The 24289-nt window shown below is 60.6% G+C and overlaps 1 protein-coding gene across 1 annotated transcript; it reads right to left on the minus strand.

Annotated features, from left to right (window-relative positions):
• Positions 1 to 4216: 4216 nt before the first annotated feature.
• On the minus strand, positions 4217 to 13320 carry LOC103303324 (pepsin A). The gene is made up of 9 exons (XM_008160331.3): positions 13268 to 13320; positions 12026 to 12182; positions 9915 to 10032; positions 9319 to 9437; positions 8459 to 8658; positions 6621 to 6737; positions 5534 to 5678; positions 5332 to 5430; positions 4217 to 4495 (listed from the first exon to the last, which is right to left on the minus strand). Exons 1-9 carry the CDS (start codon positions 13318 to 13320, stop codon positions 4346 to 4348), a joined length of 1158 nt encoding a protein of 385 aa, XP_008158553.1. The 3' UTR covers positions 4217 to 4345.
• Between the last annotated feature and the right edge of the window lie 10969 nt (positions 13321 to 24289).

Consider the following 24289-nt stretch of genomic DNA (forward strand, 5'->3'; position numbering starts at 1 on the left):
GGGCCTCCACGGAGGCCACCGGGAGACGCACCGAGGGGGCCGCCGGGGCTTCCAGCCGTGGGACACCCTTGGGCTGACAGCCTGGCCCCCCGCCCCCCGGGAGCGTGTGGGAAGCTGAGAACCAGCCTGTCCCGGCAGCGCCCTCCCCGAGGCCCCTCGTGTCCGGGGGAAGGCTGGACTCCCGCTCTGCAGCAGGAGGGTCGGCAGGCCCAGATGCCACTGGCATTGGCACCGTGTGGCCGCCCTCCCGAGGTTTCCGATTAAAGGTGCCTCAGTCTCCCGGCTGCCTGCGCATTCGCTTCTCGCCTTCGGAAAAGTGGGGAGACCTCCCCCCACGCCCACGACTGGGAAATGGCACCCCTCCAACCCCCAGCTGGGGAGAAAAGCCGGCCTGAACTGGGGCTGGGGGTCTGCGTAAGGGCCGCGGGCCTCTGTCGCCGGGAGACCTCTGCGGGAGCAGGGGAGGCGGATGGCGGGCTGTGCAGGTGGCCGGGGACCTGGGGGGAAGTGGCAGCAGGCACCTGTGGGCGGGAGAGGGAGAGTCCCCAGGCCTCGGCCAGCCCCTCTGGGAGCCCGAGGCCGCGTGGCTGTGCAGAGCTGTCCTGAGGGAGGCCAAGGGGGCGGCTCTGTGTCCCCATGTCGCCCGGTCATCCGCCCCGGCCGCCCCAGCAAAGCGGTGAGCGGGGCCGGCAGCTCCCTGCAGCCGGGCGGCTCCTGGTGAGGCTGATGGCCCAGCGCTGCAGCCGCAGCCTTCCCGGCAGCTGGGCACCAACCCGCGCCTGGCCCGGAGGTGGGGGGGGGGGGGGGGGGCGCTGTGGCCTGGTTTCCATGACAGGTGGGAAGAGGGCCGTGCTGTCATTAACGGTCAGACGCAGGCGGAGGCCAGCTGTGATGTCACCGCCGAGCTCCCCTGAAGCCACGCGGCTGCAGAACAAACCGTGGACGGTGCAGAGCGCGTTCTGTCCGTTAGACACAGGCGGTGCTTCAGGGTGAGGGCTGCTCAGCCACCATCAGCTGAGGGACTCGGGCCCGGCGCCCTCGTCTGCAGGGTGGGGCCTCCGCGGGTCTCGGTGGTTTGTGACCCCGTGCAGCCTCCCGCTCCGCTCCCGGGACCCCACGCGGATGGAAGTGCAGGGCCCTGGCTGCCTTGTTCGCTGCCTCCGTGGGGACTTCTCCGACAGGCCAGCTGCAGCATGGCAGTGGCTCACAGCGCCTGCTTCCTCGTCGCTATGCCAGTTCAATCGGGGGTGCGTTCATGTTTTAATACTAGGCCCCCTCCAATAGAACTCCAGTAAATGATGTTCATTTCCGATGATAAGAAAATGTGTGGGAGCCCTAGTCGGTTTGGCTCAGTAGATAGAGCATTGGCCTGCAGACTGAAGGGTCCCGGGTTCGATTCCAGTCAAGGGCACATACCCGGGCTGTGGGCTCGATTCCTAGTGGGGGGGCGTGCAGGAGGCAGCTGGTCAATGATTCTCATCATTGATGTTTCTCTCCATTTCCCTTCTCTCTGAAATCAATACAAATATATTTTTAAAAAGTTATAATAATTGTGCGGGAGAGGGAGACAGGAGGACAGCTGTCAACATTCCCCCACGTTGGCCCAAGTGTAAAAGCATGCTGATCGGACCTTCCCTTGCCCCCCAGCTCACAGCTGGGACCTCAGTGGCCCAGAGAGTCAGGAGAGGACCAGGCGGCACTCCCAGCGTGAGGTGCGAGAACCTGCATCCCGGAGGGTCTGGGTTCCAGGGGTCAGGGGAGGAGAACCCTCGGGGACAAGAGTGGATGGGAAGGATGGAGCGAGCTGAGCGTAGCCCTTGCTCGGCCCTCGGGGAACGGGGAGTAAAGAGCGGAGAAGAGGCCTGAGACTGGAGAAAAGCAACGTGAGTTCGTCTTATCCTGTGGAGCGACGTGGGAGCTGTCAGACCAGAGATGTCCCAAGGGTCTGCTTAACGGGGAGCCTTTTCAGATTCCGCCTGCACCCAGGAATCCCAGGGGGAGGGAATGGAGTGGGGCTGGGAGGAGAGGCCGAGGCGCCGCTGGCGGAGTGAGGACGGGGAAGGAGGAGGCGTGTGGCCCGGAGCAGGACGGGAAGGTCCGGGAAGACCTGCCTGCGCCCCCGGAGCCTAGCCCACGGCCTGGCCCCTAGCGGGTGCTCGGGAAACGTCGGAGATGCCAACCGCCAGGGAGCCAGGGCGCTGTGAAATTCCTCCCCGAAATCTGAGAGGCGCACCTGTTGGTCTCATGACCAAATATGACCGGGACGGAATGCCAGTGGGGGTGCGCGCTGACCCCCCTGTTGTAGGCCTGGCCGCAGTGGCGTCAGATCCGCTCTTTCGTCCTGTCCGATTGTTTCCTCCTAAAAAGTCACCTCAGATTCATCCCTCCGTCCACATCTACTATGTGCCAGGCCTTGGGGCTCCAGCAGTTACACGATCACAGTCCTGGCCCTGGTGGGTGTGAAGCAGGCACCCCTACGAAAGGTCGTGCCCAGAGCTGTAAAGGCGGGGCGCTGGCTCCGTGGGAGGGTGGTGGGGGAAGTGACATTTAAGCTGAGACCTGTGGGATGCTAGGTGTTAGCGGGCCAGGAAAAGGAACAGCCACCCAGGCCAAGGGAACAGTGTGTGCAGAGGCCTGGGGAGGGGAAGAAGTGTGCGTATTTGTGGAGGTGGGAGCTCAGGTGAGAGGGATGGCGGGGAGGCGGGGAAGGTGGGCAGGGACCAGAGCACGCGAGGCCTGGAGGCCACGCCCAGGCTTTGTGGTCCTAGCCCAGTGCCGCGCAAGGCGTTCACGAAAGGTTTTAAGCAAGGAAGGGATGTGGCCCAATTTATGTTTCAAAAAAGATCGCTCCGCTGCCCCTCCCTCGAGCCCAGCGTCTTATATTTGTGTGAGTGACCAAGGACACATTGTGGGATGACGCGACAAGCGAGGACCTCAAGCTCTGTTGCTCTGGTCACCCCCAAGTCGCTCCTCTCAGCAGGGCGGCCCAGCGCCAGCCCGCAGGCCAGTGTCTCCCACGAACAGCCTACGATCAGCTGCCGGCAGCGGCAGGAGCCGTGGGGTTTTCCGACGTGTGCGGAGGAGCACAGGACTGGAGTCGGTTTACTGGCAAGAGAGGAACTGGGGTCAAGCTGAGCTGAGCTGAAGCGAAACATGGCTTTGACGCAGGACTTATCAGAGCCTTTGATGGGATGTGTGCCTCGTGAGCCTCGGAGAAGGGCCCGGAAGGAGCATGTCCCACACTGACTTTGAAACTCGGTTTTCACTGGACGTGCTGCTACCAAACTCGCTCCGGGGAGCCCTGCGTCTCCTGTTTGCATTTCTAGGGCTCGTGGGCCCGTGAGCATGCTCAGCGCCTTCCCTGGAAACCTCCGTTCAGGGAGCAGGGAGACCATCGTCTTTCCCGACGGGAGAGTGCGGAGGGCTCCCCAGGGGTTAGTCCGAGTCGGCCAGCTGAGCAGGAGCAGCCTGGCAGATGTGGGGGGTCAACCTGTCACCCCTCCAGCCGTGTCTTGCAGGCAAGACCGCCCTGCCCGGCCTGCTTAGGAATGTCACCGTCCGTGGCCACCTGTCCTCGGTCCCTCTCTTTTCTCTTTGTCTTATTGGCTTTGGGAGAAACGAGAAGTCAGTTCCCTTAACCAAGAACTTAGGTGCCCTGTTCCACGGGGAGGCAGTGGCTTGGCATTTCTGGTCCCCACGTCTTAATTTTTATTTTTTTAAATCCTCACCCGAGGATAGGTTTCCATTGATGTTAGATGGAAGGGTGAGGGAAAGACACAGAGGGGGACACATCGAATGGTTGCTTCTTACACGCACCCTGACCTGGGCCGGGAGCCTGCAGCCAAGGTTCGGGCCCGTGACGGGAATCGAACGCGGGGCCCCTCAGTGCACGGGCGGACACTCTACCTGCACGGCCAGCGCTTGCCTCGTTATCTCTTTAAATGGAGGCGGAAGTGACTCCCACGTCTTCACGGACGCTCCCACGTCTTCACGCGACGCTCCCACGTCTTCACGCGATGCTCCGAGCGGCGCCTGTCAGGACCCGTTTGCCGTCCGGGCTCCACCTGGCGTGTGCGCAGCCAGCTCGCCGCGCCGCTGCCGTCCAGTGGACGTGGCCACCTCCGACCCCTGGCCTGTGTCCTGACCCCTGACCCCTGACCCCCGTGACGCGAGGAGCACTACCAACGAAGAGAAGCAACTCCACAAAACGTTTCCAGGAGGTTGGGTTTTATTGTACATTATCGGGGCGACCCCACGGCGAGGGAGACCCCTGAGGAGAATGCTCTTCCCTTCGAGCGGGCGCAGACCCGGCCCGGGGCTCCGGGGAAGCAGCCGAAGACGGGGCTCAGGCCACGGGAGCCAGGCCGACGCGGTTGTTGCCCCGGTCGAAGACGGCGAAGTACTGGCGGATGAACACGTCGCCCAGGATCCAGAGCTCCCCGTTGGCCGTGGGGATGTTCATGCCCTGGAAGCCGCTGGTGCAGCCCTGCTGGCTCTGGAGAAAAGGAGACGGAGACGAGAGGGGACGGACTCAGCGGGAAGGCGCTGGGCCGAGCCCGGGGGCCGCGGGGCCGCTGCGGGGCGCAGTGAAGCTGCTCCCTGCACGTCCGTTCCCGGGAGCACAGACCCTGCCGTCAGCATCGGAGCTGAGGGGGGAGCGAAAGCCGCCGGGAGGGCTTGGGAAGCCCGGTGACAGCCTTTTCTCATCACCGGGCCGCCCGGCGACCAGCCAGGCCCGCTGCCAGTCCTTGGTTCACCTGGCGCTGGGCCGCCGCCTGCGCAGTGAGAGCCCTGGGCGCTCGGAGAAAGCCCTGCCAGGCCCGCCCTGGGGCGAAGCGGCATCGCCGGACACCCAGCCTCTGGGCAAGCCCGCCCCGCTCCTGGCGCCCAGGACAAGGTAAAGGGTCTTGCTGCGTCGTTGGCGGGGGATTGGTAGTTGGTAGCGGCGGTAGGAGCGTCCTGGCCCGGGCCCTACAAGTCGGATCTTCATTTGCTCTGCCCTTGAGGGCTGTCAGGGGTCCGTCTCCCAGGCTCCCCTAAACCACACTCGGATCAAGGGCTGTGATAGAGACCCAGGCCCAGCTAGAACCTTTCCTGCTACCGTCCTTGGCCTTGCTTCTCCTCTTGGGAAGGCTGTATCCAAGTTCTCCTTCACGCTTTTATTGTTAGGGCGCTCTCCCTCCATATCTCCCCCCCCCTCTATCCTTCTCCCCCCACCCCCCTCTCTCTCCAGAGGCAGTCCCAGTCCAGAACGCTGTGGGCTGCGGCCTGTGGCAGGCACTTGCCCTGCACGGAGCGAGGGGACGGGCGCATCCTGTGCTGGGCCCTTACCTGCAGGATGTAGGCGCTGGGCGGCAGCGGGTACTGGACGCCGTTGATGGTGAAGACGATGCTGGGCAGGCTGCTGATGGCTGCGCAGCTGACCACCATCTAGGGCAGAGAGAGCAAGGGTCAGAAGGGCCACATCCCTTATGCATGGCAGACCCCCTCCCACCCCCCCCCCCCCTGTGCCAGGACCATCACGGGGGCTTACCTCGCCGTAGGAGTTCTGGCTGGCGCCAATGGAGCTCTGGATGTTGGCTATGGCATTGGTCGGGCCAGACAGCAGAGAGGTGCCTGTGTCGACGATGGCCTGGCAGCCCCCGCTGCAGGCGATGGCCTCTCCGTTCATGGTGATGCTGAGGGCGAGGCAGCAAGGGGTCTCCTTAGCCCCCAGGGAGCACATCTCCCCGAGGAGTCAGGTGACTCCAGAGGGTCCCTCGTCCCCATCCATCAGCCGGGACGTGAGTGCCAGCTTCTCTCAGTCATGCAGGTGCTCATGTATGTGCTCCTGCACTCGCACCCAGCGACTGAGCCTGCTCCGTGCACGGGGGATGCAGAGCCTAACCAGGCACCACACGGCTCGGAGAAGCAGACACCCAAAGGTTGCCCAGGAGGTGACAAGCTGAGGGGGGCGTCCCAGGCTGAGGGCTTCAGGGGGGAGGGGCGGAGACCATTGGAGCGGGCGGGAGTGGAGGGACTGATGGCGGTTCAGCACGGCTGGGACAGACGGAGGTGACCAGCCGGCGCATCTTGGTTCATTTCCCCAGGACTGTCCTGGTTCAAGTACTGAAAGTTCTCGCATCCCGGGCACCTGCTCACGCCGGGGCAAACCTGGGTGACTGGTCACCCCCGCAGGCCAGCGGGGCCAGGACAGCTGGGGAGTGAGGCTGCCGGGGGCAGAGGGGCCTGAACTCCTCCGTCATTTGCCCCATCACCAGGCTAGAGGACATTTTCCCAAGAATGGGAGGCGTGTGCTGGTTCCCAGGTCCCTAAACGCTGGGGGTGCACAGCCAGGTCCCCCAGGCTCCCCAGGTGCTGGTAGGTTGTCCTGCCTCTGTGACCAGGAGGCGAGGGGCTGCCCCATCCTGGCAGGGTTTGGGGGTCTCTGACAGCTCCCCTCATGCGGGGAGGTGCCTTTCTCGGGGTCTCTCTGGCTTGGCCACCTCCCTCCTTCCCCTCCTGGGGGACATCTCCCTGTGCGGCCATTCCAGTGGCATTCTGGGAAGCTTAGTGACTGTGCGTGTATAGAGCAGTGGGACTGGGGCCCTGCCAGGAGGGCCTGGCCACGGTGCGCTCACCTGTCCACGGTGATCTGCCAGTACGTCTCGGAGGACAGAGGCACCCAGTTGAGGGTCCCGGTGTAGTAGGAAGAATCAATGCCCCCAAACATCACCACGCTGCCGCTCTGGTCGTTGCTGTGCCACGTGGGGGGGGGGGGGGGGAGAGACAGGAATGCATTCTTTCCGTCATTCCCTCGCTCCCCGGGACATACACTCTGGGTCTTCCCAGAGCTACCTCTCCCTTCCTCCTTTGCTGTGGAAGTTTGGCCTCTGTTTTAAGTGGATTTTCTTGGGCTGAGGAGCCGTGCGGAGTATGTGGCAGGCAGGGTTTATCGGAATCCTATTACACAAGGACCACGCCATGGCCACTAGGGTTATTATTATTATTTCCACTTTGCAGAGAGGCACAGAGAGGTGAAACGACTTGCCCAAGGTCACACAGCAGGGAGCGCCAGAACCAAGAAGGGCACCCAGTTCTTTCTGGTTCCCGTGTGAAACGAACCCAGGATGGTGTTTGCTCTTGAGGACTCGACAGTGTAGCTCTCATCCTCAGCCACGGGCACTGTCCCTCCCCCACCCCCCGGGGACATGAGCCAGTTTCTGGAGGTGTTTTTGATTGTCATGATCAGGTGGGGAAGGGGTGTCACTGGTGTCTAGGAGGTAGAGCTGCTAAACACTCTGCAAGGCATAGCACAGCCCCCGGCTGCCAGGGGTGATCGGACCCAAAGTGTCCATGGTGCCCGGCCGGCGTGGCTCCATGGTTGAGCCTCGACCCAGGAACCAGGAGGTCACAGCTCGATTCCCGGTCGGGGCACAGGCAGGGTTGGCACCAGTGGGGGGCGTGCAGGAGGCAGCCAACCCATGACTCTCATCGTTGATGTTTCTCTCTCTCCCCTTCTCCCTTCTTCTCTGAAATCAATAAAAACATATTTTTAAAATGTCAGTAGTGCTGAGATGAGGAGCTGTGGCCCAGCTGGAGAGAGAAGGTGCCCCGTGGGATGGCCAGGTCTCTGCAGGGCAGGCTCTGGCGCAGGGCCAGGAGGAAAAAGGAAAGGGGCCTTCCTGGGCGAAGCACGCTGGTCCTCGTTCCTGGGGCTCCCTGTCTGCATCGCTGCAGATCTGGGTTAGGTGGGGCAGCAGATGCCCACGACGAGGTTAACTACCGGAGGGCGTGGACCAACTGGTCCCCACTCAGCGGACCCCCCACCTCCGCGGTCAGCGTCGGGCAGCCCATGCGACTCACTGTGTGGCGGCGGGACCGTGAACCGAGCATTCATGGGCCGCGACTAACTGCTTCCCGAGAGAAGGTGGGGTGTCTCGGGGAAGCTGCCGGCACCCTCAGGTTTCCTTGTGTAAACCTCTGCTCAGCCCAGACCGACGCCTGGTTCACTCTTTATTCACTCTTAGAAGTAACTCACTATTGCCACGGAAACCTAGATTCTAACTACGGAAAGAAGCTGGCGTTCCTCCTTTAACAGCTTCCCTGTTCAAGATTTAAGCCCCAACCGAATCTTCACCGCCCCCCACTCCCCCCCCCCCCCCCCCCCCGTGCTTTGCTATGAAGTCTTGGCCCCAATGTTAAGCAGATTCACTTGACACGGTGGTCCTGGGACTAGTGCCGAGTGCGATCGGCTGATGACGCTGGAGTTGTGTAAGCCAAAGCGACAGAGACTCGCGCTCGTCAAATCAGAGGCGCGGGGCGGCTGGCCACAGGGACCTGGCGCCGTTCGTTCTCTCTGCAGGTACACCTCTCAGGCTCAGACACTGGCCTCCCCACCCCGCGCCTGCTAAGACCCTCTGCACCCCCTGCCCGGACAGCCCTGCTGGGCCGGCCCTGCCCTCCCTGCCCTACTCACGGGCTCAGGTAGACGGAGAAGAGGTCTTGGGAAATCAGCCCCTGGTTCCACATGTTGTCAAAGACGGGTGTGGCCCCCGAGGAGGCGATGCTGGGGTAGGCCAGGCCCAGGATGCCGTCGAAGGGCGCATAGTACAGGAAGGAGCCGGGCTCCGTCTCGCTCAGGCCGAAGATCTGGTTGGTGTCGGCGATGCCTGCAACCTGAGTGGGGAGACCAGGATGTTCCCCATCAACGGCCACTGGCCTGTGTGCGGCGCCAGCGCTGGGCCCGGCACCTTCCAGCTCCTTCTGTGTGGGACTCAGCTCGGGGCGTCGGCTGGAGGGACGGGAGCGGACTGTCCCCGGGTGCTTGTTATTCCTCTGAGGTGGCCATGGCGGCCGACCTCCGGGTACCCCCGCTGCGGGTGGGGTGAGAATTTGCTGGGGAGCAGGAAATCGCCTTGTGCTCGTGTCTGATGTGCGGATTGAAGCAGAACCCAAGGAGGTCAGAGCCCTTGACCCCTGCTGCGCCCAGAAGTGGGTAGCTGGGGGAGCTTTTGGAATCGGGGGGGGGGGGGAGCTACAGTGGAGGGAGGAGGTGATAAAAGGGAACTGAGCCATTTTTCACCCCCTCCCCCCGCATCCCCCAGAGCCCTCAGCCTGAGTGGGGCGGAGGCTGGCTTATGGCTCCAAGCACCACCCCCCTTACCCATTCCTGCCCAGTCTAGAAATGTCGGCCACGTCCTCTCCCCTTCCGTCCCCCCATTCGATTCTGTGATCACGAGACCCATACTGCTGAAGTGAGCTGGTTCTGGGGGCCCCCAAGGTCCCTGGGAGCTAGCCCCACGGCGGTGCGGGGGGAGGGGCCCCGCAGGCGCTCACCTGGACCGTGTCGTACCCGAGGATGCCAGTCATGCTGCCGGTGCCATAGGCCACGGACAGCGTCTGGCTGGTGCCCTGGTAGGTGGAGGACTTCCGAGGGTCGAAGCGGTTGTGGTTGGCTGTGTGGGCAAGAAGTTACACTGCCGACCCCCAAAAGCTGACCGAGAGGCAGGGCCGGGGCCTGTCTTCCCGGGTGGGTGCCAGGTGCTGGGAGGGGGACTTGGGAGGAGAAGGGTAACTTTGCCCTAGATTCTGGATCCCAGGCGTGTCCAGGTTCCAGTCCTGGCTGGTCAGACCAGTTGGGACCATCTCCCGGATGGGAGGTCCCCCACTGACCCCACAGTGCCCCCCAGGACGCCCCCGCCGAACACGAGTGGCGCAGGCCCACGGCTGCCCACTTCTCTGCCATTGGCCTGAACGCCTTGGGTGCAGGGACCCTGTGTGCGTCACCCTCTAGCCCCCAGAGCACCTAAGCCCAGTGCTTGGCACATAGGAGGTGCTCAGCAAATCCCAGCAGGCTTGGGATTGGACCCGTCTGCAGCCCCGTGTGTTCCGGACCCCGTCCATCGGGGCCGGGCCCAGGAGGCGGCACTCACAGCAGGCAGGGCTGGAGCAGTAGACGGAGGGCACCCACAGGTTGGAGGAGCCGGTGTCAAAGATGACGGTGAACTCCTGAGGGGGCGTTCCGATGCCGATGGTGCCGAAGTACTCCATCTGGGGGGCGGGGGGGCGCACAGCTCACAGACCTGGGCTCCCACCCCGGCCTCCCCGGCGGCTGTCTCCGGGTTGGCTCCTCAGCCCACCCCCACCTTCCCCTTCACTGTTCTCCTCGCCTTTCTCTCCCTGCTCTATGCCTCTGTCCTGCCCGGCCCAGCGGGTCTCTCCGCCTCCTTGAAGCCCTCTCTGATTGCTCCCCAGTTCCCCTCTGACTGTTCTCCTCCGAGGGCCATTGGCACCTAATAATAGCCTCATTTTGTGTGTCCTCGTCTTGCCACCCTGGGGGATAGCGGGACCCTTAGAGTACCCTGTGCTCATCCATTAACGTGTCCACGGGAGAGACACAGCCCCCGACAGGTGGGAGCCCTTCGCTCTACCTTCTCCCTAAACCCAAAGAGGGCGTCGCCAGGATTGTTATTCGTGGGGTCAGCCACGCTGGTCTTGCTCTTTGCTGATGAGAAGCTCATTCTCACTTCAGGGACATGGTGCTTGCGATTTCTTGTGCTTGGGAAATGTTTATTCTAGGTCTTTCCTTAGCTGACTCCTCAGTCGTTCAGAGCTCTAATCCATGTCACCTCCACCAGGAGGCCCTCCCTGACCACATTGTCCAAGTTTGCCCTCCCTCATTCCTCTTCGTCCCCTCACTCACCCCCCAGTTCATGTCTCTTTGTGCCACGTATCAGGCCCTGGAATTGTCTTACATACATATTACTAGTCTCTTATTTGTCTCCTCCAGCGTCGCAGCTCCAGGAACTCGGCTTACTCACGATTGTTTTCTCAGCTCCTTGCCTAGCCTCTGGCACATAGTAGGTGCCTCATAAATATGTAAGCGAATAAACGGGCTGCCTTTCCCAGGGGCCAGACTGTGCGCAATCCTCCAAAATCCTCACTGCGCTGAGCACGCGCCACAGCCCTGTGCTGGGAGATGTGAGCTCTGCGGGAGGGAGCGGGGCTCTTGCCCAAGGTCCCAGGGAGCTCGCGAGCCCAGCCCGCACGAGGCCAAGCTCCTCAGACAGGCAGCGCCGCTGGCGCCCTTGGCCCGGCCATTGCCACAGGCGACACAGCATGTAAGACGGGCGAGGCGGGCCGTCATGTCCCAAATAGAAGAGTCGGAGTGACCTTCCTGTGACCCCAGGCTGACCATGTCAGATACCCGTTAGGGCAGGGGTCCTCAAACTTTTTAAACAGGGGCCAGTTCACTGTCCCTCAGACCGTTGGAGGGCCGGACTATAGTTTAAAAAGAAACTATGAACAAATTCCTATGCACACTGCTAAGTCGGCTGCTAAGCAGGACAGGCAGCGGCGGCAAAAACACCTGGCGGGCCGCATGTGGCCCGCGGGCCATAGTTTGAGGACCCCTGTGTTAGGGGGTTCAGTCAATCAGGATGCAGGCAGTTATCAGAGACTGTCTGGCTCCTCCCACTGACCCTCGGCCTCACTTTGCACCGCTCTCCCTGTGCCCCCTCCCGCTCTCTGAACGCTGTTCCCCGCTGCCACCGGCCCTGACACCACCCTCCTGCTCTCTCCCGTCCCCTGGGCCCCTCGTGCTTCCCTCACTGCTCCCAGGAGAAGTCCTGGCCTGCCACCTGGCACAGTGTGTACCTTCCTGGCAGCCCTCCCCCGGCTGTGCGTGGCTGGGGCGGGGAGGCGCACAGATCACTGTCTGTCTCTCCCTACCAGCCCGGGGCCCCCCTGGGGCGGGGCTGCGCCCGGTGGCTCCCTGCTACTCCCTGGCCCAGCACAGAGCCTGGCCGTGCGAGGTGCTCTGTGCAAACTGACACGGCACGCGTGAACGCGGGGAGGAATGAGCGTGACCTCTCCAACCGCGAGTTCTCCTGTGCCCTCCCTGTGCCTCCAAGATCCCGGGAACAGACCCCTGGGTGACGGCCGGGGGAGTCAGAGTCCTTGTCCATCTTCCAAGACCCCCAGCCCCTCTCTCGCTGCCCCCCGGCGAGTCCGGGGAGCCGCCCGCCGCCCGCCAGGCACTCACGTCCATGTAGTTCTCCAGGGGCTGGGTGGCCAGCATGTCGGCCGCCTCGGGGAAGTACTTGCTGGCGGGGTTCAGCTGGTGTTTCTTCAGGTAGTCTTTCAGGAAGCCATGCTCCCTCAGGTTAGTCCGCAGGGACTTCTTTCTGACCAGGGGAACCCTGTAGCGAGCGATTGCAGAGGGATGGTTTGGGGGAGGAAGCGTCCTTAGGCAAGGATTCTGCTGTGGCGGGGGGGGGGGGGGGGGGCAGGCGCGAGGGTGCGGGGAAGCAGCAGGAAGAGAAAGCTGGCCCGAGGGAGGACGAAGGAAGGAGGTCAAGCCCGGCCAGCGGGGCTCAGGGGTTGAGCATCGGCCTAGGAACCAGGAGGTCACGGGTTGATTCCCGGTCAGGGCACAGGCCCTGATTGCGGGCTCCATCCCCAGTGTGGGGCGTGCAGACGGCAGCTGATCCATGATTCTCCCTCATCATTGATGTGTCTCTCTCCCTCTCCCTTCTTCTCTGAGATCAATAAAAACATATTTTTAAGAAAAGGAACAAAGAAGTCAAGAGGGAAGGCGTTCTTATTTGTCCCGAGTCCCCTGGCCCACGGGCAGTCAGTGATGCCAGGGCGCCCTGCCTGGGCGTGCCTTACGCGGAGTGCTTTGGGCTTGGCAGTGTTTCGAGGTCTCAAACGAAATCCCACCGTGAGCTCCTCATTCCTTTGCGTCTAGAACTTCTTATTTACAAACAAGGAAGTGCTCTCGAGAGAGTTACGCTGGGCTGTCCTGGACTCGTGTTTAATATATACGTATTGTTAACCCTCACCCGAGGATATTTTCCCATTGATTTTTAGAGAGAGTGGAAGAGAGAGGGAAAGACAGAGAAACATCGACGTGAGAGAGACACATCAAAGGGTTGCTTCCTGCCCGAGCCCCCACCAGGGCCTGGGCCAGGGAGGGGCCTGCAACTGAGGTACGTGCCCTTGACCGGAACTGAACCTGGGACCCTTTGGTCCGCAGGCCGACGCTCTATCCACTGAGCCATACCAGCCAGGCTGGACTCCTGCGTTTAAATGCACAGAATGTTCTTTCCTCTGAACAGTGACCCACAGCTGCAGCACTGGCTCCCCAAGGGGGCGGAGAGAGAGAAGAATGGTCAGGACAGGAGTGTGAAAAGGAGGAGAACACCTGGGCAGAGAGGCCGGCTGGGGATGGGCAGCCGAGGGGATGAGCCTCCGGAGTCTCTGTGCCCGGCGCCCGACTCACTTGTAGATGCACTCGGAGAGCGCCACCAGCGCGAGCAGCAGCAGCCACTTCATGCTTCCTCCCGGCTCCGGTCTCAGAAGGTCGAGGGGCGGATGGCGGCAGGCGTACAGCGGCAGGCCGCACGGCATCTTATATGCTGCCCAAGTGCGCGGGAACCAATCCTATCAGCCTTCTAAGGTGACCCCTTATCCCAACCCCAAACACCAAGTTTCCTGATAAGATTGTCCCTCCCCCGAGCCAGGTCCTGAGAAGTTCCCAGGGGAGTGGCTTTGTAGCTTTCCGTCGGGGCCACATCCCGAGGCTTGGCTGGATGTGTGGGAGCAGGCGATGGCGGGATAGAGGCTTAGTCCTTAAGTGATGAAGTCCAAGAAAACTTGACAAGCTGAGTATGTTGTCAAAATTGGGCTCAAGGGCCCTTGACATTTCATGGATGTCTGAGGAGCTCGGTGTCCCTCATGGGAGAGCCGGGGTTCTGGGGAAGCAGCTCCCCGCGTAATATGGGCCAATTCCTGTGGCTGAGACCCCGAAGCGTGGTCCCAGGCCCGTGGCTGGGGACTCGAGACCTTTCCCTACAGAAATGTCACCGCACGGAGTTGCTGAGTGCCTTGTTCTCACGCGGTTGGGCTGAGTCCTGCAAAGTGGCGCGTGCGGGGCAGAGGAGGAGGAGAGGGTGGATCGGGTGGGAGAACATGGCCGCCTTGAGACAGGCCAGCGTGTCTTTGGGATCTGTGCCCCTCATGTCCCACGCTCCTCCTCTTCCCACGGTTCCTCTCCCGCCCTCTCAGGTTGCTCAAAGCCTCTGCCTTTTTAAAAATTTTATTTTAAATGTATTTTTATTGATTTCAGAGAGGAAGGGAGAGGGAGAGAGAAACATTGATGAGGAGAGAGAATCCTCCTCCTTCTGCATGCCCCCCACTGGGGATCGAGCCCAAAACCCGGGCATGTGCCCTGATTGGGAATCGAACCGTGACCTCCTGGTTCCTAGGTCGATGCTCAGCCACGGAGCCACACTGGCCGGGCGAAGCCTACATCGTTGAGATCCCCGTGGGCCTGACTCTCTCGTGTCCTCCGTGCTTATGACTTGGTTGAATCCGCTGCAGGCGGCAAAGCCACCTGGGAAATGCGTATTCGTGTGTGACCGACCCCGAAGGTCCTTCTTCTTAAAGTCTCTTCTTAAATGAGGATGTTGCCAGCCCACTGGGTTCTCGCTGGGGCTCATTCAGCGGACAAAGCAGACAAAGCGAGCGACAGTGTTGATCCGGGAGCTGTGGGGACGGGGAGCATGGGGGAGGGAGGCCACCAGGAGGCAGAGAGCGCTGTCCGAGGTCTTGTTCTGAAATCCGATTTCTTGGGCCACCCCGGGTTTTTCTGTGCCAGGGGACGTAGGTTCTGGCCAAGGTCCAGATCCCCCCGAGACTCCGGGTGAGTGTGGAGGGGGACCCATGGGGGTCAGGACAATGCACATCTGTATTCAAAGTCACCTAAGACATTTTCCTGCCCTGACGGGGGTCCCTGACCAGCGTTTCTGCTTTCGGGTCGCCTGTTGCTTCCTCTCCTCTCTTTCCTCCCCCTTGAGCCTTTCCCCTTCGAGCCACACTTTCACCTCCGTGCTGATTCAGCTAAAGATCTGCCCAAGTCCCAGAGCACCAGGTGGAAACCCTGGGTCAAGGCTACCACTGGGAGGGAGGGAGGGAGAGGGAGGATGGTTTGAGGGAGGGAGGAGGGAGGAACCCTTCAGTCCGAGGGCTGATGCTCCAACCACTGAGCAATACGGGCTGGTATTCTTTTTTTTTTTTTTTTTTTTTTTTAAATTTCTTTATTGATTAAGGTGTCACATATTTGTCCTCATCCCCCCATTCCCATCCCCCCCCCTCCCCACGCATGCCCCAACCCCCTGTTGAACTTAACCGTTGGATAGGCTCATATGCATGCACACAAGTCCTTTGGTTGAACTCTCCCCCTCTCCCCACCCTCCCCTATCCTCCCTCTGAGGCCCGATAGTCCCATCGATGCCTCCTTGCTTCTGGTTCTGTTCTTGTTCCTCAGTCTATGTTGTTCATCATTTCCCCTAGATGAGCGAGATCATATGTCACTAGATATATACTTATGAGAACTGAATGTGAGACGAGCAATAATAGTTATGTTGACAGGCAGATGGATCAGTCTGTAGTGAGTTTCTTTCTGGACCAACAGTTCTTTTGAGACCCAATTTCAATGTCCACCAGTTCCTTATCTGTACATGTCAGCACTGACCCCTCAGCTCTGGATGGTGGACAAATGGTGGTAACGGAGGTCCAACTCCCTCTGGTTTGGTCTCGGCGAACCCAGGGGCACGGCTTCACCCGGACTAAGGGGCACGTGGCCTCACCCGGATCTAGGGACACATGGTCTCACCCGGACCCAGGGACGCTTGGGCTCTCCCAGACCCAGGGGCACGTGGCCTCATCCGGGCCTAGGTGTATGAGGCCTCACCCGGATCCAGGGACACATGGTCTCACCCGGACCCAGGAACGCTTGGCCTCTCCCAGACCCAGGGGCACGTGGCCTCACCCGGGCCTAGGTGCACGAGGCCTCACCCAGATCCAGGGACACATGGTCTCACCCGGACCCAGGAATGCTTGGCCTCTCCCAGCCCCAGGGGCACGTGGCCTCACCCGGGCCTAGGTGCACGAGGCCTCACCCGGATCCAGGGACACATGGTCTCACCCGGACCTAGGGACGCTTGGCCTCTCCCAGCCCCAGGGGCTCGTGGCCTCACCCGGGCCTAGGTGCACGAGGCCTCACCCGGATCCAGGGACACATGGTCTCACCCGGACCCAGGGACGCTTGGCCTCTCCCAGACCCAGGGGCACGTGGCCTCACCCGGGCCTAGGTGCACGAGGCCTCATACGGGCTGGTATTCAATGCGTCTTGATTATGTGCCTGCTTCGTGCTGTGTCGGCGTGTTCCGGTCGCTGGGGCACATCCATGAGCAAGATGGAAAGAGCCAGGCCTTCCGGGGGTTCACGGCTGGTCCAGGAAAGGGCAGGAGGGGCCTCATTCCTTTCCACTCAGATGGGCCTTGGGGTCCCACGATGGGGCGCTCTTGGATCTCGAGAAGTTGTCTCCCCACATTAGCGATTTTAACGTCTGGGCTTGCGGCAGGGCCCACGGTGGCCCACAAGTGTCCTCTGGAGGGTCATGTTCCTTGTCACCCTTCCCCTTGGGCATGTGTGGACCTGTGACGTGCTGTTGGCCAACAGGGTATGCGCTTGGATTTCGTGATGACATCACATGAGCTGGCCGCTGTCTTTGTGCAGACTGTCACCTGCCGGCCCTGATGAAGCACCGCCCCCCGAGAGTCCCACGTGGCAAGGAGCAGAGCGGAACCTTCAGCCCCCAGCCATCGGGGAGTGAGCCGCCCCCCTGCTCCCCGCCATGATCCGCAAGGAACGGATTCCCTCCAATGACAAGGTAAGCCTCAGAGGAGACCGCAGCCCCGGCTGACACCTCGATGCAGCTGGAGGCCCCAAGGCAGCGGCAGCCGATGGAGCCTGGATCCCCGGCCCACGGAACTGGGGGCATAAAGGTGAGTGGCGTTAACTTGCCAAATCTGTGTGTGTTCGTCACCAGCAATAGGAAGTGAACATGGTTAGGAACCCCTAGAAAGCCCCACAAGGTCCCCCTGCGGCCTCCGTCCGGGGCCACTTCAGGGCCGGGCAAGGCGGCTGAGGCAGCGAGTGTCAGGAGTGGGAGGGCGGCGTCAGCAGCGTGGGCCGCGGGTCCGAAACCTCTGCCAACACAAAAGGCGTGCGCTGTCGCATGGCCGTGTGCTTGGGGACACACGAGCTTTCAGACATGATTATCCCTGCATTTCCCAGCAGCACAGCTCAGAGGTGGACGGGGCAGCCCAGGGTCACACAGAGAGGAGTGACACACAAGGCCTAGGACGGGGTGTAGGACGGGGCGCAGGGGCTCTGGTCTTGGGAGACGTCCTGGGCCAGGCCCTGTCCTTCTCTTCCCCCCCGCCCCCGCCCATCAGTGATGGCTGCAGCCTCCATCCCAGGGGAGCTGTGGGGAGGGGAGGGGGAGCTGGGACCGCGCTCTGGGAGGTGGGTGGCACTGCCAGCAGGGAAGCTGGTAATCTGTGCGTGCCAGACGGTCCGGTGGAGAGATTAGACAACAGCGTTGACTTTGCCATTAGCGCTGCCGGCACTTGGCTTTGAGGGGCGCTGGGAGCTGTGTTGCTGATGGGGCAGCCCCGCCAAGGGCACAGGTGTTCAGGAATGTTCTGTGAGCACAGCACATCAGGCAGTGGGACGTGATCTAAGGAGCCGATGGCGGCAGGACCAGCCGGAGACTCAGTGCGATAGTTGTTATCGGGGTCTGATAGGCTTGGGACGCGGGGCCCCAGGAATTTTCCATCAAGGCCTCACCCCAGCCAAAGTCTTTCCGGGACACGGAGCCTGTGTCTGCTCCCAGCCCCAGCCCCACGCAGTTTCTCCAGAGACCAGAACGGGTTCTAAGTATTAAACTTATAATAACATTTTGGCCCAAGTCTACAAATAATGCATGTCCATTAGAGATTATTTAAAGGCAAATGAAAGTTAAAAAAGGACCCAGCCCGCCACGGCCAGACCTCTCCCTCAGGAACACTGTGTGTGTGTGTGTGTGTGTGTGTGTGTGTGTGTGTGTGTACACAGCAATGGGGCCAGGCATTGGTTTTGCAAATTACTTTCGGAAGGAGAATTAAGTGCTCATGTGTTTTCCAGGGAATTTCTTATACGTCTACATCATCATTTAAAAATTTGTTTCTTGAAATATAATGTGCACACAGAAAGATGGATGTCATGGGGGATAGTTTGATGAATGTCACACGTTGAGCGTATCCGTGTAACCACTACCATATTAAGAAACAATATAGCCCTGGCTAGTGTGGCTCAATGGATAGAGCGTCAGCCTGTGGACCCTTTGGTCTGGGGTTCGATTCCAGCCAAGGGCACGTACCTCGGTTGCAGGCTCCTCCCCGGCCCTGGCCCTGGTTAGGGTGCCTGTAGGAAGCAACCAATCAATGTGTCTCTCACATTGATGTTTCTCTCTGTCCTTCCCTCTCTCTTCCACTCTCTCTGAAAATCAATGGGAAATATCCTCGGGTGAGGATTTTTAAAAAAGGAAACAACATTGCAAACCCCCCAGCTCCCTCAGGCTCCCTTCCATCCTCCCCTAAACCTTCGCCCTCAGTGCCCGCGCTTGTACTTGAGGTAAATGATGCCGTGTAACAGGCACGCTGCTGCGTCTGGCTTCTTCGCTCAGAATCACGTGTGTGTGAGTCGCGTGGTGCTGTGTGTCACGCGAATCAGCCATTCTCACTGCTGCTTGTCATTCCACTTGGACACAGACGCCTCAGTGACCTCTTCTCTGGCCGGTGGGCACGTGAGCGGCTCCCGTGGGGGCTCTTAGGACGGGGCTGCTCTGAGCCTTCTAGTCCGCCCCCACTCCCCTCCCCCTCCTGTGAACGTGTGCAGCATTTCTGTTGGGCGCGGGCCCAGGAGTGGAATTTCGGGATCCTCGGGCACGAGTGTGTTTGGCATCAGTAGAAACTGCTGCATCTGGCCGGCGTGACCCGTGGTTGAGCGTTGACCTATGAACCAGGAGGTCACGGTTGGATTCCCGGTCAGGGCACATGCCCGGGTTGCGGGCTCGATCCCCAGTAGGGGGCGTGCAGGAGGCAGCTGGTCCATGATTCTCTCTCCCCCTGGCTGGTGTGGCTCAGTGGATAGAGCGGCAGCCTGTGGACCAAAGGGTCCCAGGTTCATTCTGGTCAAGGGCACATGCCTGGGTTGCGGGCTCAGTCCAACGTGCAGGAGGCAGCCAATCAATGATTTCCTTTTATCATTGATGATTCTCTCTCTCTCCCTCTTCCTTCCTCTCACTGAAATAAATTAAAATATATTAAAAAAAGAAAGAAAGAAAGAAACTGCTGGCCGGTTCCCCCGAGTGGTAGTGGTGGGCTGTCCTCCCAGCAGCCGCGGGCGGGTCCGGTGGCTCCACGTCCTTGCGCACGCAGGACGTCAGTCGTGCAGCGCCCGCGGTCTGGCGGGTGTGAGGGGTCTTCTCTCCTAGTTTTCCTGCGTTCCCGGTGAACCAGGATGCTGAGCAGCTCTTCCCGCGCACGTTGGCCATTCGTGTGTCTTCTTCGGAAGCACCTGCTCCAGTCTTTGGCTCATTTAAAACAATGATCTAGTGTTTTATTTCAGTTCGTAGACGTTTGCATCAAACTTTAGCTTTTAGGAGCCAAATGCCTTCGCACAGACCGTACCCGCACGCGAGGCCATTCCAGGAGAGCCGAGCTGCTCAGGCGGGGGCAGGCGCAGCCCTCCAGCCACGAGGCATTCCCACGGATCGAAGGGACCCAATTTGGAAAACCTTGAAGTGGACGCTCTGCAAGCCCCGCCCGCTGGTGCCTATTTCACATGCAGTTTTGGCGTTGGGGGTGCAGAGGTGAGAGCCCTGCTGCCTCCTCCCCTCTGGCTGTCCCCACTCAGGTGACAATGATGGCCCGCAGGTGAGGGGAACGTGCGTGCCACGGACCCATGGTCTCTCCTCCCGAGGCAGATACAGGGCTCTGCGGCACCATTTTACAGATGTATAGCAGGTAAACCAAGGCTCAGAGAGGTCCCGCAGCTTGCCTGGATGTGGGGAAGCAAGAGGCAGAGCTGGAGCCCTTGACTTCTCTGCTCAGGGGGTCATGACGCCTGAGAGATTCTTGGGCGAAACGAGGGTGGGGGGGCAGGGCGGGGAGGGGGGATAGTCTGCTGAATGGAGACCTGTGAGAGGCTTGGGACACCTTCTATTCCTTGGCCAGCAGGCGGGCCACATGTGTGTTAGGACAATGTGTGAGACAGCGTACTATGCTCTAAGCGTGTGTTTACATGTTTGTTGCGGCTCCCTGAGCAGCAGGGTCCCTTTCTTATGGCTTTGCCCCTCCCGACTCACTGAGGAAAGTGGGCCTGGCTCCCAGACCTCCGGGGGGAGGGGGTGGGGGGCTGGGAGAGGGCGCATGGGCAGGAGAAGGCTCGTCCCAGCATAGCCCCTCTCGGGGGGCAGGCGGACAAAGGCCCTACCACAGACAGGTCGCTGGGTCAGGCCACAGACATTGACAGTAAGGCCCAAAGGCCCGTGGGCAGGACAGTGGCTAACGTGTCCAGGCAAGTGTGCCGTGTGCATCACGCCTCATTCAACAGCCCTGTGATGTGGGCGCTCCTGTTGGTCACGCTTTACTGCTGGGATGGAAGAGGGTCGGCAACAGCTCCAGGTTACGCTGCAGCAGGGGCAGAGCTGGGGTTCGAAGCCAGGCTGTCTGCACCCCGAACCCACATTTGTAAGCTGATTGCCCCTCAGAATGTGGCGAAACTCAGGGACCCCTTCCCAGGAAGAACCCCCGTCCCCCACCCTGTCTCAGAGCTGCCACAGCCCCTCCCTGGGGCCCGTCAGGGGTAGAAGTCCTGCTCCCGTGGGTGAAGTTGCTAGTTATGGGTCAGGTGACCCGCAGGAGGTGTGTGAGCGGCGTCTGGAAGCCACCAGGCACTGGTGCCAAGCAGGCCCCCATTCTCATGGGTGAAGTGCATGAAGGGGAGGGGTGAAGAGTGAATGAACGAGGTCTCTCGGGGGCAGCAGGAGCCCACTTGCCTCTGGACCTGCAGCGTGGGGAGTGAGAGCCATCTCGGACCCTGATGGTCCCACCTCTGGGGCCCTGGCACAGGGAGGGCCCTGGGTCGAGTGGTCTAAGCTCTTGGGACAGTTGGGGAGCAGAGAGGAGGCAGCGGGTACTGGGGGCAGGAATGTGCTCGTGGGGAGTCCTGGAAGGGAGGGGCATGGCCCGCAGAGCCCCAGGCTCCCACCACCAGGCTGGCCACCCTTGGGGCCTCTGATGCCTGCTTTGGGGGAGGGGGAAGCGGAAATTGGGACCTGGCAGAGCAGGGCTAACTGGAAGCAGAGGAGGAAAGGTTTGAAAGCTGGGGGGCGGGGGGTGGGGGGTAGTAACTGTTTTAACCAGGTTTGGAAAATTCCCGGAAGTGCAGCGAAACCGAGGAATGGCCTGCAGGCCCAGGGCAGACGAAGGGGCTCTCAGAAGGCCTCCTCAGCCCCGGCAGCCCCGCCCCTCCTGGGTGGCTCCCCTGAGCTGAACCTGCTCTGGGGCCCAGCGAGAACCTCCTGGAGTGGTGGCCTGGGGTGAACCCTCTTGTGGACCAAAGAGGGTCAAGGCCCCACTGATATGGGCCCCGCCCCACGGCCCGGCCCGGCTCCTTTGTCCCCGTATCTCTAATGCCACATTCCTGCCTGGCAGGTAAGCACGCCTCCGGCCTGGCTGCTCTGCCTGCCTTCTCTGGTCGAATCTGAACTGACCGGCACCCTGTCCTCCTGGTGGCCACCTGGGCCGGCTTCTGCCCTGTGACTGTTATGTGTGCTGACAGTGGAGGGAGCTGGGGTGGGCGGGAGGGCGTCTAAAACGCTGTCCCGGGCCTCCTGCTCCCGATGGACAGAGCTGTTCTCAACGCGGCAGGGCGCAGGCCTTCCCTGTGGCAACAGCAGCATCGGGGTCCTCATGCCCTGGCCTGGGGTGGGGGAGCGAGGCCGTGAGCCCAAGTGGAAGACTGTGCCACCTTCTCATGTCCTGCTCCCTGCCTTGCAGCGCCCACTTTAGCTGGGTCCTGGAGTGCCCGACTGGAGCAGGATATGGAAAGAGGCCAAGTGCTATGGGTCACTTAGAGGAAAGGGCTGTCGCTGCCAGGGGACATCTGGGAGGCCATCACGGAGGCGGTGGCATTCGAGCTGTTGTAATAATATTTAAATGGGAAGTTGAAGTCGGCCCAGGAGTGCGTCCCCTCTTCCCAGGGGGAATCACGTTTGCACAGGGTTAGGAACACGGCGCAGAGGGGATGGTGAGCCAATGGCTGAGCACTAAGCATCCATGCTGGCCCTCAGGGATGTGTTTGAAGGTGGTGGGGGCTTCTGAGCCTGGCTGGAGGCAACACCCGCCGTGCTCCCTGCCCATCTCAGTGGTAAGGGCTGCGTTGTGCTCCCCAAATTCATGTGCGGAAGCCCTGGCCCAGAGAACTCGGAATGCGATTGGATTTGGAGATGGGTCCTTACTCTAAGGAGCCTAGGCTGGGCCCTCACCCACTGTGACTGCTGTCCTGAGACGAGGGGGATGTTAGGACACAGACACACAGGAGACCGGGGAAGGCACGGGAGGAAGACAGCCGAACGCCAGGCAGCCAGGCTCAGGGAGACGCCCGGCAGACACTCGCTCCCGGCTTTCCGGCCTCCAGAGCTGTAAGACGGTGAACTTCTGTGCGGCCCATGCGCCCCTCGCCCGTCGCTGGCGTTTGTTTCGGAGGCCTGAGCACTTGGCACAAATGGGTGCAGCCGGCAGCGCCCTCGCTTCCTGCTTCTGCAGAATTGTGCTCGGTGTGAGCCCAGGGTCTGTGTCTCCTTCACACTGAGTTTGCGTGGCATTCGTCCCCAAGGACTCACCGAGTGTCCGCTGCGTTTCAGGCCCCAGTGCGGGCCCTGGGGCCGGTCGTTCAAAGAACAAGGCAGACCAATTGCTGTCTCCCTGGTGGTCACTCAGGGCAGGTGACAGAGAGTCACAGGAGAGATAGGTCACACAGTGCACGCCGTGCAGTTCGGGGACAGCGAAAGCGAGGACGGGACAGGGAGTGCTGGAGGGCTGGCATTTCGGAGAGAGGGCCAGAGGGCCCCTGAGGGCCATTAGGGTGCAGTTCCGAAGGGGGAGGGAGGGATGTGTGTGCTCGCGGCCCACAGTTTGGGCTGCACTTCTGACCAGTTTATTCATTTATTCATTTTTTTTTGGTGTTATTTTGCATCTTTCTACGAAATAGTACTGCCTGGCCGGCAATTATTATTAACTGTTATTATTTTTAATTTGATTTTTTTATTACAGTTTGCATTCAATACTTTTGTGTGTTGATTTTTTTTTTTAAATATATTTTTATTGATGTCAGAAAGGAAAGAAGAGGGAGAGAGAGAAACATCCATGATGAGAGGGAATCATGGATCGGCTGCCTCCTGCACGCCCCCCTCTGGGGATCGAGCCCGCAACCCGGGCATGTGCCCTTGACCGGAATCGAACCGGGACCCTTCAGTCCGCAGGCCGACGCTCTATCCACTGAGCCACACCGGCCAGGGCTGTGTGTTGATTTTAAGTGTACACGGGCTGCACTTTTTTCTTTCTTTTTTTTTTTAAATTTCTTAATTGATTAAGGTGTCACATATTTGTCCTCATCCCCCCATTCCCATCCCCCACTCCTCCCCACGGATGCCCCCACCCCCCTGTTGTCCTTAACCATTGGTTAGGCTTGTATGCATGCACACAAGTCCTTTGGTTGATCTCTCCCCCCTACCCCCACCCTCCCCTACCCTCCCTCTGAGGCCCGATAGTCCGATCAATGCCTCCTTGTTTCTGGTTCTGTTCTTGTTCCTCAGTCTATGTTGTTCATCATTTCCCCTAGATGAGCGAGATCATATGTCACTAGATATATACTTATAAGAACTGAATGTGAGACAAGCAATAATAGTTATGCTGACAGGCAAATGAATCAGTCTGTAGTGAGTTTCTTTCTGGACCAACAGTTCTTTTGAGACCCAATTTCAATGTCCACCAGTTCCTTATGTGCACATGTGGGCACTGACTTTTCAGTTCTGGATGGTGGACAAATGGTGGTCACGGAGGTCCGACTCCCTCTGGTTTGGTCTCGCCTGGACCCAGGGGCACGGCTTCACCCGGACTCAGGGGCGCGTGGCCTCACCCGGACCAGGGGCGCGTGGCCTCACCCGGACCCGGGACCCAGCCCCACCTGGATCCAGGGGCGCCCGGCCTCACCCGGACCCAGGTGTGCACGGCCTCACCTGGTCCCGGGATCTAGCCTCACCCGGACCCAGGGGCGCGTGGTGGACTTTTCTTTATATAGTGCTGAACAAACTCAAAAAGAATCTGGTGGCCTTGCTAGAAATATATGA

Source organism: Eptesicus fuscus, chromosome 13 (genome assembly GCF_027574615.1).
Source record: "Eptesicus fuscus isolate TK198812 chromosome 13, DD_ASM_mEF_20220401, whole genome shotgun sequence".
Taxonomy (NCBI): domain Eukaryota; kingdom Metazoa; phylum Chordata; class Mammalia; order Chiroptera; family Vespertilionidae; genus Eptesicus; species Eptesicus fuscus.